Below are 14523 nucleotides of genomic sequence, written 5' to 3' on the forward strand. Positions count from 1 at the left end.
TACATAACACAATGGGGTGATTCTTCTAAATAATATAATACTGTCTTTTTTATCTTGAGGAGTGATGAACCTGCATGAATGTCTTGCATTGGATCACTGCTCTCTTGCCCAAAAATGCTCGAGACACCCACATCGTGACTACTACGCACACACGCACACACACGCAAAACAGGCATACTCACGCACACAGGCAATTCTTCCCACAGAAACAACAAGCTTAGTTCTCTGCCTCCCACTGAGTGTGGCCGGTTTCTCACATCCCACCTGCGCATGGGAGCCCACAATCTCGAGGCAAAGTGTCTCCAAATTCTTCTTAGACAAGCCATTTAATAACCACGTTGGCTTTTCAACTCCGTTTTTTTTTTTTTTCGCCTTTGCCTCCGTGTCACATGCTCGCATGATCAGGATTTAAAGTGGATTTAATAGTGGATGAGGGTTTTTTTTTTTCAAGCTTGTCTATTATGAAGTCTTCATGTGAAAATCATGGATGTGGAAAGTTAAAAATGAATAGAATGAAAATTAAATAAAAACTTGGAACTTCTCCATTATTCACCATGGAAAGAATGAAACAATTTTGGCATGATATGAGTTCTTGCTTCAATTCAATGAACATTGTGACACTCCTTCTGCCACCAGGGGGCACTATAATACCTACTGACATACAATATAATTAAATTGATGATGATGAAGAAGAAAATTGTAGCTAAACTGCAGTAACTTTTGTCGTTTTCTGAAGGATAAAGAATATATACCTGTAAATGTTATATGCTCTGTATACATGCCTTGCTCCAGTTCATGTTCAAATCGAAGTTGATTCATATTATAGAAGTACGGCTATAGCAATAATAGTTCCGTTATCACCTCTATGGCGTTTTCCATTAAGTCTTCGAATTAAGCTGGTAGACTTCCACAAGACAGTTATGCGGTTTGGTTAGATAGATAATGTGTGATTCCTTTTTATTTTTGGTTATTACTTGGATTGGAACCAGCTGTGATTATTCTTATTATTTCTTTCTCTTTTTCACTAACTTCCTGTGTCCTCTATGGTTTAATCATTCTTGCTTTCCCCCCTACTGGCCTGGCCCTCCCTCCAGCCTTCCCCACCATGGTGGACAACCACGTGGGCCATAACTACATGGGCGCCATGGAGCCCAAGCCGCCCTACCCGCCGCCCCAGGTCACCCCGTCCAGGTACTCACCCGTCCCCCGCCACATGCTCGGGGAGGAAGACTTCACCAGGTATGTCGCAGACCATAGAAAGCACTTATTCCATTCTCATTATCTAGCTTTAGGTCCATATGCTGGTACGCTCTTTGTATTTCAATAGTGAGACAATTCAGCATACTGGTAGAATGACTAGGATGCACTAGTGGAACTTTGTCGTTTTAGTAATATTTCTTCCTCTGACGTATAACATTACTGCACACTAGTAGGACAAATTTGGCACATTAGAATGAAAACTCCACGTTAATAGAAAGGCTAAACTACTTGTGAACATGTAGGTGCTACTAACGGGGTCCTGTTACATTTGCCTACTAGTTGGGCCTAGTAGTGTCACTTGTGCAGCACAGTTGTTTATTAGTAAGGTTTAATTGCATGCTAGTAGGCCAAAAGTGTCACCATTTGTAGGGAAAAAAAACATACAGTAGTGGGAGGCAGTAGGATACATAGTGTTCTACTAGTGTGACCTAGTTGTTGTACGAGTGCGCCCTAGTCATTCTACTCATGCACAGAAATGTCATTCGCTAATGGAAGACAATAGTTGACAAAATGTTGCTAGTACGACAGCCATTCTTCTCGTAGACCGTCGGCTTTCTACTATTTAAGCTTTAAGTCCTAGTTCTTTGCACTACACTCTTGGGAAAAAAATCGATGCACTAGTGGGATGACTTGCACTAGTAACTTTTTAATTACTGTATGAGTATGACATTTCTGCTCACTGGCAGGAAATCTTTTGTCCTTAACTAGTAAGGCAAGTCAGCAAACTGGTCGAACAATCATCTTACTCGTTATGTTTTTGTTTTTTTTACAACTACTAGTGCCGCTATAGTTTGACAATTCTGCACTCCACCATTGTAGAACATGTATTAGCAACGGAAAACTGTGTTCTAGTTTACATCTATGTGAAGCTAGTATTAGTATTACTAATGAAACACTTATGACACTAGTAATACCTATAGTGCAGTTTTACCTCACTAGCAAAATGCTGCCGTACCACTAGGATGCCGAAATTGTCCTGCTAATGAGGATAAAGAGCGCACTAGTACATCGACCATGACTGGATGACTCCCACCTACCCTCCCTTTGCATTATTTGATACTCACAGTCATTTTGTTCCGTCTTCAAAGATTCAAGCACATAAATTGCATGGAGACAGAGGCAGAGGGTCTTTTTTGTTTAGTTTTGTTTTTTTTCTTTGAGGGGCGGGGGGTGTTGTGGAACAAACATGTCTCAATACGTACTGTAAAAGCACTTTCTCTACCCTTACATACTGTTCCTTTTCCATGCACATTGTATGTATTGGTCAATTTTGACCCAGGCAAAGAATATTCTCTTGTCTGTGTCAGATTATGGGCTACAGACATCCTTACTAAATGAAATTTTAAACACTAAGTTTCAGAGAAAAGGAAAATGACCTTTTTTTTTTTGCAAGTGTAGATCTTGCACCTGTTCCAAGGCACCCTCTGACCTCTGTATGACTGCACGTCCTTACGTTTAGTCTCTACAACCATTCTTATGCTGTTTTACTGTTTCCAGATCCCCACCCCCCCATGACCCTTCAAAGACCAACAGGTCAATTGTGGTGGGAACTCATACAGTTCTCAGACTGTTTCAAATTCCCCAGTGAACACGTACATGACTTGGACTATTACTGTTTCGAGATTTCCCCCCATGGCCCGTCAAAGACTGGCAGGTGCATGTTTCTGTCGATACCTGTGCAAATGTGGTGGTTACACAGACAGTTCCCTGGACTGTTTCAAGCTGCAACTGTCCCATAAATTGTATGCATATTTATAATATGTACAGTTTCAACTTTATTCTCACCATTGTCACCATTTTCCTCGATTTAACACATACTGGTGAATCACTGTACAAAAATGTAACAAAAGAAAGAATTGCATTTACATTATCTTTGGGGCTATTTTGATTGCTGGAAAACATCAAAATGGGTCAAATTAGACCCGGAAAGTATGTAAGGGTTAGGAGTTTGAGTCCTGCATGGGTTTTCTTTTTCGTTGCCGTCGTCCAGGTCTTGTCACCGTGTGGTTGGCGTGAACACAAGACACACATGTTCAGTCACCTCGTGAAGCCGAACAAATGTGGATTTACATTTCTAAGCTCATCGCGGGGAATTGACACTGAGTTAAAACTGGACAGTGTGTGGTGCCTTTGACCTCCTATCCCAAGAACTGAAAGTAGCGTCGTGGGGGGGGTGGAGAGTGTCCCGCGAGGCCTTGAGTCATCTTAACCCACAGCTCTGGGGAGGAGGCCCCCTGTGTGTGTGTGTGCGTGTGTGTGTGTGTGTGTGTGTGCGTGTTTCTGGGGTGTTCTTGTCCCGTGGCCCTGTAATGTCCTTTTGTGCAAACTGTCTACATTGTATGTCGCATCTTTTGTTGGTATACGTCAGAGGTGGGGGGGGCTCTTGAGTCACATGACTTGACTCAAATCGGATTCAAGTCACAAATCGTGGGACTTGGGACTTGCTTGACTAAAATGTACGATATGACATGACATGAAAGTCTTGACTTTGACTTAGTATTTCATTCATGACTTGAAAATCAAGATTGTTAGTTTTGTTGTTGAAATAAAACATTTTTGTGTTGTGCGCAAAATAAATCTCTGATATAAAGACCTAAAAATCCCTCACACATGTTTTGTTTAAACGTAACTTACGGTTATGTAACATCTGATTCATTTTTTTTAATGTATAATAGGGTCATTTAGCTGAAATGGGTAACTATAGAGTTATATGTAATTTGATTATATTAAACTTGAATCGATTTACCTGCTGATATCTGTTTGATTACTCCAAAAAAAAAAATAATTCTGACAGCTTACATACATTGTGGATTGCGTGCAACTCTTTCTACGGCAAGGAACATAGAACTCAAACTGAGCAGGAAGGTTGAACTGCGACCACGGCAGTCTCTTGTTATTTCTCAAATTCCAGTTGGAGTTCTTGTAGGCTGACATGTCTTTTTTTTTTTTAGTCCGTCCAACTAGTTCTGGAGTCTAACTTCCTTGCTTCTGTGTCGGATCTTGGCGATGTGACTGCCTAGCTTCGATTGATGACTAAAATGCAATCAAACGTTTCACGTAGCAAAATTAAACACCTGTGGAAAAAGTAGCAAGCCGAAGGTATGTCAATCGGACATTGTAAAACTGTGGTTTCGTCTCAGAAATTATGTAAAATTTAAAAAAAAAAAAAGATAGGAGTAAATGTAGCCGAATAAATGTAGCACCTACGACTTGAAACTCATTTCTGACTTTGCACATGCGTGACTTACTCCCACCTCTGGTAAGCGTGCTTTTCTTCCTGTCCTACACTTTGTCCCGTTCACTGTGATTCCTGTACCCCCACAGCCGGGCTGAGCCAATTTACAGTGTCATCCACAAACCTGGGGAGGGCAAAGGTCCCCAGGCTCTCTTCAGAGGCTTCTGTCCTTCCCCTGCACCCTTGTGCCAAGCTCCACTCCCCCTCTCTGGCAGGTACTAACCTAGTCTGTCACGCCTTGCTCAGCTAACCCTCCTCTCCTGAAAACAAGACAACAGACCTTTTCACCATGACGTCACACTTAACTTCCGTTGGCGAAAGCAGTCGTGTTCTCTGATGCCACCACTCGTAAACAACGTTTATATATATATATATTTTTTTTTTTGGGGAGAGTTGGTGATGCAGAAATTACTCAAAAAAAGCCTTTCACAAAAGGACACACGCAGAGTTGAGGTCTGCTAAATGACATAATATAAACAGTGCGTAACATTTGTGCGACTAGAGGGGTTTTTTGACTTGAAAGGTTTCACTATTCAACGATGAAAAAGACACTCCAAAAGGAGCGCCTTTTCCCCTTTCGTCTCATATTTTTTTTTCATAAAAGCAAGCCGTACCCGCTCTTGGCAAGCACATCTCCGCGGGAGGAGTGCAGCCGAAAGGGCTTTCGCACTCCCACAAGCTGCTCCTTTCCATCTGTCAGGAGGCGTTGATAAACCTAAAGCCTCTGTCTCTGGCCAAGTTCCCTACTGAAGGGGGAAAGATAATATTCAACTGAATTCTACTTCATATCTGCAGCAGTTCCTACCTGAGTTTGACGTTAACAAACGTTTGTACATTAAATTGCATGAAGTCATTTTTCATCCCTTTTGTAAACCTGATGTCTCTCTTTGTCTGTGTGTGCATATATGCGTGTGTGTGTGTGTATGTGTGCGTGTGAATGTGTGAACCTTAGCTTTAATAAAATATGTCTCAAAGTATGTAGAGCTGCATGGAAAAACGTTTGAGCAGTCACTTTTTTTTCCCCCTAAAAAAAAAGACAATGCACTCAACCGTTGGGGCATTTATGCCACATTTTTGATGTTCAGCCGAAGTCACATGTACTAGTGCACTCTTTGTCCTTACTAGTAAGACAATTCTGCGCCATTAGAATGAATTGGTGCTCCTAGTGGAGCACACACGGGTAACATGAAGTTGCCATCCTACCAGTATGCCAGACTTATGCTAGTACATAGACCTTAAGATGGTTATCAAATAACTCAAACAGCTTTATGGAAAGTTGTTTCGGTTCAAAATGTTTGATTAGTACAACACAATACAATTTTATTTATATAGCGCATATCACTAGTGTACACTAGTGCCTGATAGTGTTACTAGTAGTTTAGTCGTAAGGGTTAATTGCAGACTACTAGTGCCACAAGTGGCGATGAACGATGTCACAAGAAAGATCGTCATTCTACTAGTTCACCCTACTCATTCTACTTGTGCGTTGAATTGTCTTACTAGTGAGGACAAAGACTGTGCAAGGGTTTAATTAATATATTGGAGTCTATTTGTCAGTCCCCTGTTATTCACTGAAAAACTCACCCATTCCCTGTTTTTCATGCTGAGTCCAAAGCAATAAAAATGTTGCTTTGACGCCATCTTTTTGCATCGTAATGCTAAGCGACTATGTTAAAGTGAGTTGATGAGCTTCATTTAGGCAAATGTGGTGCTTTGTCACCATCTTGTGGCCTCTTAATGCAAAGCAACTATATTGAAGTGAGTTGTTTCTGTCGTCTTGTGGGGGTGGAGTTGATCACTGGTAGATTTCATAAAGCTTGAAACCTACAGCCGCAACAGTCCATCATACGGCGTATAGTTGGCTGTAAGGGTACATGCAGCAGATGAGCAGCGGCCTCCATCTCGGTACAAGCCCACAGTGGCGACTCTCAGAGCTGAGAGGCTAATTTTAGATGCCTGCTATAGTAAGCGCTCAAGTGGAGCAGGCTGATTGTGACGGCTGAGTCAGAGTTTATAGAAGCCTTCTTCCCATCTTTGTACCATCCTGACACAGTCCAACGTTGTCGTCGCCCACACGTGACCCTTCTGAAAAGGATGTTACCCCCTTGTGGACTGGAGACTACTGTTGATACAATGAAGGCCTGTTTATCGCCGGGGATATGTTCCAGACCCACCCGAGATAGGTGAAATCCACAAGATAGAAAGACAGTGTAAAGAAAAAAACTTAAATTCATTTAAACATATTAAAAAACACTTAAACATATTCAAATATTTTTGGGGAAGTATTACTTTACTGTTATCGTTCATTTGCTGTCAATAAAAAAAATGAGAGACTGAGGTATAACATCCCTTTAAGAAAATGAAATGAAGATTTGCACAGTTATCCAACTGGAAAGCAAAGCATGTTTATTTGTCTCTACCAGTTGAGGTTTACTGTTAAACCGCCTCATACGACAAAAGAGAATTAAACATTGCATATAAACATCAAAATGTTCAAACAAATCATGGAACAAAAGCCCATTAGGCTAGTGCTAACATATAATGAGAAATGCCATAGACAGGCTAATGCAAATTAGCATTGTTGTCGCGGTAATTCTAAACCTTGAAACAAGTGCTACTTTCATACTCAAAGAGCAGCAACACATACAAATAGAGCATACAACAAAAGAGACTAAAAAAATGTTTTTATAAACAACAAAAGCCAAAGATTTAATCAACGAAATTGTTGCTCCAAACCATTTAACTTTGTCAAATGAAAGTCTGCTTTCCTAATGCTAACGTATAATACGAAAAACCCTAAACGGGCTAACGGACGTAATCATCGATTATTTGGATGGTACATGGGGGGGAAAAGTTTCGTTATTTAGCCTGTTTGGTCAGGCTCAAATCACAAGAAGCACTCAGATTGCGGCAGCGGGTGAGCTAATCAGTAACTTTAAGCGCCTCGCATCCGCACAAACACAAAAAGCTTTGACTCGACAAATTCATGCGTGGATAACGAGGAACACTTTGACCTTTTGCTTGGCGTTTGAAAAGATGGAAAAGGTGGGAAAAAAAAGAGGCGCCGAAATGAACGAAATCACAGCAAATTAAGCCGAGCCCTCGTCTGAGGTGTTAATCAGCCATCGCGCGATATTTTTAGTCACAGCGAGAAGCCTGAAATGTAAATTAGTCAAATGTCAAATTAGAAGAAGAAGAAGAAGAAAATGGCACACTCCTAAGGAAAGCCTTTTGAGTATTTATTTGATATTTTGATATCCAGCTAAGGTCAATGTACTGGCAGACGGAACTAGAGTAGCCACAGATTGTAGTCAAGAAAGAAAACTGTTTTTGTAGAATAATCAAAGTAAAACGTAGTTCACAAAATACTTACTTAAGTACATTCAGTGAAAAAATACAAAAAAAATACTCAAGTAATTATGAATAACTTCAGATGTATTGAAATTAAACATTGAATTCTTTATTTTGCTCTTCGTTGCCACTTGTTAAACAATTTTGGGATATTAGTCAGCCATGTTACTAGTGAAGCAAAACTGTGCACTAGTTGGCAACTGTGCTATTAGTACTACTAGTGACAGAACATTCTCTTAGTTGACATCTAGTGCTTCCTTAGCTTCTCTAGCAGTGTGTAGATGACAACTAGTGCAGAACTTTGCCACACTAGTAACTTGTAGCTGTCCAATGAGTATGTACAGTGCACCCTAGTAAGTCTTTCTACTAGTGCAGTGAATTGTCTTGCTTACAAAGCCTGCAATTGTACAGGAAGAAGGCAAATATCCTTAATATCCCATTCAGTATTCTTGATATAGCCCAAGATTCATGTACTAGTAACCTCTTTGTTGCTCTTTAGGACAATTCAGTGCAGTTGTAAAACGACCAACTGGTGCACACTAGAATATAACTTCGTACAATCTTAGAACAATTACTATTACTGGTGAGGCAAAACCGGACTAGTTTAAATCTATGTGCTACTAACGAGTAGAATTTTATAATGCAAACTGGTGTCAACCTGTTGTTAACGAGTGCACAGTTTTGGCATTCGGCATTCTAGTAAGACAACTACAAAGTGAGGCAGAACCGCACTAATTCTACTGTCTGTGCATTACTAGTACTGACATAACAAAATTGTACAAGTTAACAGCCAGTGCTTCACTAGCGGTGCTCTCAAAAGCATTTATTCGATATGTGTGATATTGGCCATAAGGATGTGCTAATACGCTCTTTGTCCTCACTAGAAGGACAACTTGGGCATACTGGTAGAATAACTACATGCTGATAACAAATTTTTGATGACCAAGATGCGCTAGTTGAAATCTGCCTGCTACTATTACTGCTAGTCAAGCATTAGATGTTGACTAGTAGAATTTGAAAATGCCATTAATACTACTAATAGCATCTACGGAAAGCACCGATGCACAGTTTTGCCCGTTGAGTTCTTCCTCGGTTGTTTGATGACACCCTAATTATTTATTTGTTTACATATAATAAAAGTCATGTTTAGCATAGCGCCGCAAAGTGTAAAAGTGTCACATTAAAGGTCTTAAAATTAGTGAGCGTTGTTTACACACTTAGCAAAGGAGCTTCTGGGAATCTGCCCACCTGCCTAGTCTCATTTCTTTTTCTCTTTTGACATGACAGATATTTTGTGGTTATAGTCCAGCTACCACAGGGTATAATCGGATACATTTTTTTTGTGGTATTTAATTGACAGTTTGCATTCAGTTGATTTTATTTTTTTTTTGTAAGCCTCACTTGGTATGCTTGATGATTTTTTTTTTTGTTAACAACACATCTGTGCGGGGCGTCATATTCACAAGACATTTATTTTCACTTGACAAGGAACTTTTAAGTACAGTAAAAAAGTATCTGCATTTGGTTACTTTCCTCCACGGGTGTTAGGGTTAAATGTTAAGCCTCTCTGGTAATGATGATGGGCAGCGAGTGTTTGGAGCTGGTTCCTATCACACAACACGGTCGTGAGATACAGCCGGGACTAGTGAAAGTGACGCGCCTCCGAGAGGAAAGCCAGATCGCAAGAAGGCGAGCTACCGCCGCCATGTTCACCGTCAACATCTCGTCCTCCATGTCGCTGAGGAGGAGACTGCCTCCAAAATGCTCCTCCACAACCGGCCGTCAGATCGGAAGCCGAAGGTAACGCGCGTTGAATCTGGATTACGACGATGAAGTCACATCAGTCTCGTTTGAGGGCTCTGCTGGGTAATTGATTCGATGAGTTTTTCAAGTTGCGAGCCGTCACTTGGTCTTTTTTTTTTTTTTTTTTTTTATACTTGTGTGCTTAGATTTGAAGTACGAAAAAAATTCTGCCATTTCATAATTGACCCTTTTATTATGATTTCTATGATGGATAACCAAAAAATCTAAACAAAATATCAGTATCACAAAAAGGTTTTTTTTGCACCAATTTTAATAGATGTGTCAAAATTAATTCCTTAATTGACAACTAATCTATTATCAAAGCAATCAACTATTATAAAATTCTGAATCGTTTCAAATCATCTGATGTCAGCCTTTTAAAAGTAATTCTCTGATTTCAGTAGTCCTTCATGAAATTGTTATTTGGGCTGATTCAAAATAAGACATTTGCAAACATCTGTTTTTACTTCAAAAAACAAACAAATAGCAAATTACAACAACCGGTTACTGAATCGCTTTCCAAACTTTGTTGATTCAAACATCAATCCCTCTTCTGCGATTTTGCTTAACTCCTTTTTTAGTTGTGTTATTTTTTTATCACTGAACAATACTAAATTAAATAACAATGATTGCTCAAGTAAACAGTAGAAGGGGAAAATGGATTTGTAATACACTTAAATGCAAAATACTTTTTTTTTTATCCGATTATCATATTAAACGATGGAATAATCAATAAAATAATTGATTCTAAATGCTGTACTAGACGACTACGATACTATACTACTGCAACTGCTTATGCCTGAGTTTGACACATGTAGTCGACTAGACTTCCTGTCCATCTATAACTCGTCCTTTCCACACACAATTTGTACTCTTTTCTCTGAATCTCTTTGGCGTGACATAATCGAGGCTTTTCCCCAGCATAAACCTTAAAATTGTGGAATGCTGTCTCAGTGGCAGGGGGGGGGGATAAAATGGCCTTAATCGCAACTTAGAGCGCAGCCAGGCGGGATGGAGATGGAATTGTTCCTGTCGACTGCAGGCAAAACCACTAATGGGAACCATGCAGTGTTTTTTGTAGCGGAAGGAATGCACATTTTGCGTGTGCATGCATACAAAGGAGCATGAATGTATGTTGTTTTCATTGCCGTCGCTTATTAAGTGAGTGCGTGCAAGGACAGCATTGCAGGGGCCTCCTTAATATTTCTGCGTGCATGTGTGTTTGTGTTTGACAGCAGCGGCGCTCCAAAGCGCCCTAAAATGGAGGCCGTTCGAAAAGCCTATCTGGAAACTGAGTCATCGCAGTTATTGTAAAAAGCGGAGATTGAGTGGGGGAGGGATAGGATGGCGGTGGTCTATGGAGTAGGATATGTGTTATTCTGTCCGCATACGTTCTTTTGAGTGGGTGGTGACGTGCGTGCGTCCAGCCAGTGGATTTTAAAGCGCTTGTGTGGCATCTTGTGCAATTATGTATGTCAAAAAAAAAATAAAAAGACAAACGCATTGTAATCCAACATCAAGATGAAGTGGAACGTGATCGACTTTCCAATTCCCAGTTCAGATCAATTGTATTTGGAAATATTCATCCCAGGCAATGTTTCACATAGAATTCTAACATTATAAACCGTCATAAGTATTATAAATTAATACTGTCACACTGGAAGGGAAAAGAAAAATACACACTTCTCTTTATTAATGATGTACAGTAAAGTCCCATTTATGGCCGGGATACTTTCCAGACTCACCCACTATACTTGGAAATTTGCAACATATCAAAACATTTTCTTATCGGCTGATATGCTTTGAACTCATTTCAACTCATTATAATACATTTAATGTATTAAGAGGCACTTTTACACAAGTATTTAAAAAGTCAAGAAAAAGAGGCTTTGTCACGCTCATTTGAGGTTTAGTATAAAACTGACATATACAACAAAAAAGTAAAAACATTGTATCGCAATACCAGCATGTTCAACGAAATCATAAAATTTTGTCCAAAAAAAAAATCTGTTCTCGTAATGCAAAATGACATAGACAGGCTAACAGACATTTGCATGGATGATGTGATGATTTAAACCTTAAAACAACTGCGACTTTAACGGAACAGCAACACGTATTCTCTAATCGAAACAAAAAAATGATTAAAATTGTATATTTATACACCGAAATGTTCAAACAAACCATGAAACAAAAGTCTTTTATCTTATTGCTGACATATAATGTGAAATGAAACGACTATTACTGCAGCTTAGTAGGGGACCTTCTCTGCCTCTTCCTCTCTTCTTCTATTCCACTGCATGTGTTCCATTGTAGCTCAGTGCTAAACGGAATGTTGTGGTACTCCAGTGAACGTGTGAAACTCTGAATTCGATCTTGCTTGTTTACTGTAAAGACGCTCAAAAGCAATCATCTAAAAAATTTGCAATACAGCGAGGGGTTCACTCTAGTGCCGTATCAACACAAGTTTTGCAAATTAAGTGCATCATGTTTCATGTTTTATATTTTTATTGCTCCATTATGTGAACTTGTATTGTCAATTCAAAGATGGCTGTCCTGGAGACCCTTCTTTATTTTCATTTTTTGTCATTATCAGCCTGACACTGTGGCTCTTCTCGTTTTTTTGTCTTGGCAGGGAGCCGAGAAAGGTGTTGCTACACAAGGGCTCCACTGGGCTGGGCTTCAACATCGTGGGTGGGGAGGACGGCGAGGGCATCTTTGTCTCCTTCATCCTGGCCGGGGGGCCGGCTGACCTGAGCGGCGAGCTGAGGAGAGGCGACCGCATTCTGTCTGTGAGTACACGCACACTGAAGCTCTCTGATTGTCTGCCTGTCACAAACATAACAACTAGCCAAAGTACTCAGACTCTGTACTTAAGTAGAGGTACAAATACAATTCAAGTGATAAATATAAATATAATAATGAAGGAAAAGTACAAGACCATTTAATGGCAACAAAATTCTAGTGAATCGAAATGATGTGAATGATCCATTGAAATCTTTATTTTGGTCGCAGGTGAACGGTGTGAATCTAAGGAACGCGACGCACGAGCAGGCGGCCGCCGCCCTGAAGAGAGCTGGACAGACCGTCACCATCATTGCTCAGTACAGACCTGAAGGTGAGCCTTGAGTTCTTCCTGTTTCTACATCACTGGAATGCGAAGTGGGCAATGCAGGGGGAAACCAAGAAAACGGTTGGGTGCATAACTGTATTGTTGGGCTGCATGGTGGACTAATGTAATGGTTGAACAAAGGCACACACTCTAAATCTGAAAATATCTAATTGCATGTATTTTTGTGTGTGATGATGCATATGCCAATTGTTTCACTTGGACCATTTAGTGTAAATGCAGCCAAATCCAAGGTGGCATGTTTTTTTGGGGGGCTTCGTGTTCCCCGAATTCTGCCCGGCGACTAGTGACTTAAACGTGTAAAGTGAAGCTGAACTTTTTACGTAGTTTTAAAATGAATAACTATTGTCTGTGTGATTTAGTGCAGATGATCTTATTTTTTTTTTTTCACAAATTTACTTCATGTGAGATGTGGTTTTATTCATGGTATTATTCGTTAGTATTAGCTGCTAAATCAGCTAAATGTATTGGCAAAATGATGATATAATGGCCAAATGCATTGAAACGTCATTCTTAAGTCAGCAAATGAATGAGCCTTCCTCAACCATCACTCTACTTTCCACATTCAATATGGTGGCGAAGTCTAAGTACAGTTGTGCCCGAAGGCGGGCAGGCTCTTTTTACAGTTCTCTTTGTTGGTCACTACTGGCACTTTTTGTCAGTGGATAAATTGAAGGTACTAAATAGGGTATTACGCCATGATGTTGCATGTTCTCCAAGGTGGCAAAAGCCAACGCTTCTCCGATGCACCACTAATAAGCAAACACTTCCTTGACTTTTGACCAAGGCAGAATCATTGAGAAAACAGGACAAAAACACTTAATCCTCACAGCATACTAGTAAAATGACTACTTGGGCATGCTTATGATATTTTTCTCCAACTACTGCCACTTTCAGTATACCATTATGCGATGCAACCTTACTCGTAAACTACTGTACAAATACTGAGCAGTTCGACAGCTTTATGGAAAGCCGTTTGTGCATTTATTTAATATCTTGAAAGTTAGGCTACTAGTGGATGACACATGCCCTCTAGTTGGGCCTAGTGGCATTACTAGTGTAGGACAGTAGTTTACTATTCATGTTTAATTGCATACTAGTAGGCCAAAATTAGCACTTAAGAGTCGTGGAAACATTTTACCAGTAAGCTATTTTTCTTTATGGAAAGCGATTTAAGCTTTTACTCGATATACTTGATAAGGAGACCATTAATATTTAAAGCATGCCTCCCATTTAGTTTTAGTCGTGTTTCCATTGCTGCACTATTAAGAATTAATTGCGTACTAGTGGGCCAAAACTGGCACAAGTAGTTGAGGGGGGACTTTACTGTTACGACACATTTGTTCTAAGACTGCGGCAGTCTTTTTCATTGGCAATAGTTCTACCTGGCTTGGCCGCGGAAGTGCGCTCGTCTCTGGTATGACGAGCTCCCAATAGGCTCGCGCGGACGGATATTGAATACGAGAGGGGGCGGTGCCACGACTAGCATGCAGCCGGGTTAGCCTCATGTAAGGCGGGCAAACCAACCGCGGTTGGCCGGTCGTTTCCCCGCTCTCACTGTCGACTGGCTCCCCCGGTGAACACTCACACCAGGGCAGACCACCGCGAGAAGAGCGACTAAACTCAAGGAGGGAAACGTTTATACGTCAAAGCCTGAAGGAAGAAAAGAGGTGGAAATAGGCCAAGTGAGCAAGTTTAATCGGACTGCCAGCCCGGTTGAGAGGATGGGGGATGGGCTAGTGCACAA

At 40.5% G+C, this 14523-nt stretch overlaps 1 protein-coding gene across 7 annotated transcripts in view; it reads left to right on the forward strand.

The window, feature by feature from the left end:
- The window catches only part of LOC148338612 (disks large homolog 3-like), a 64165-nt gene that overhangs the window by 28426 nt on the left and 21216 nt on the right, over window positions 1-14523 (forward strand). For 4 of the 7 annotated variants that reach the window (XM_088294223.1, XM_088294227.1, XM_088294225.1 and 1 more), the window contains 3 exons: window positions 1095-1239; window positions 12282-12438; window positions 12662-12764. In XM_088294223.1, coding sequence (XP_088150349.1) covers window positions 1095-1239; window positions 12282-12438; window positions 12662-12764 — 405 coding nt within the window. Of the gene's footprint in view, window positions 1-1076; window positions 1240-12281; window positions 12439-12661; window positions 12765-14523 lie in introns of all 7 variants that reach the window. The other 3 variants (XM_088294221.1, XM_088294222.1, XM_088294224.1) reach the window with 1 other exon arrangement.

The sequence above is a fragment of the Idiotropiscis lumnitzeri genome, chromosome 4, assembly GCF_059441095.1.
Source record: "Idiotropiscis lumnitzeri isolate Australia: NSW breed Sydney's pygmy pipehorse chromosome 4, RoL_Ilum_1.0, whole genome shotgun sequence".
In the NCBI taxonomy this organism is placed as follows: Eukaryota; Metazoa; Chordata; class Actinopteri; order Syngnathiformes; family Syngnathidae; genus Idiotropiscis; species Idiotropiscis lumnitzeri.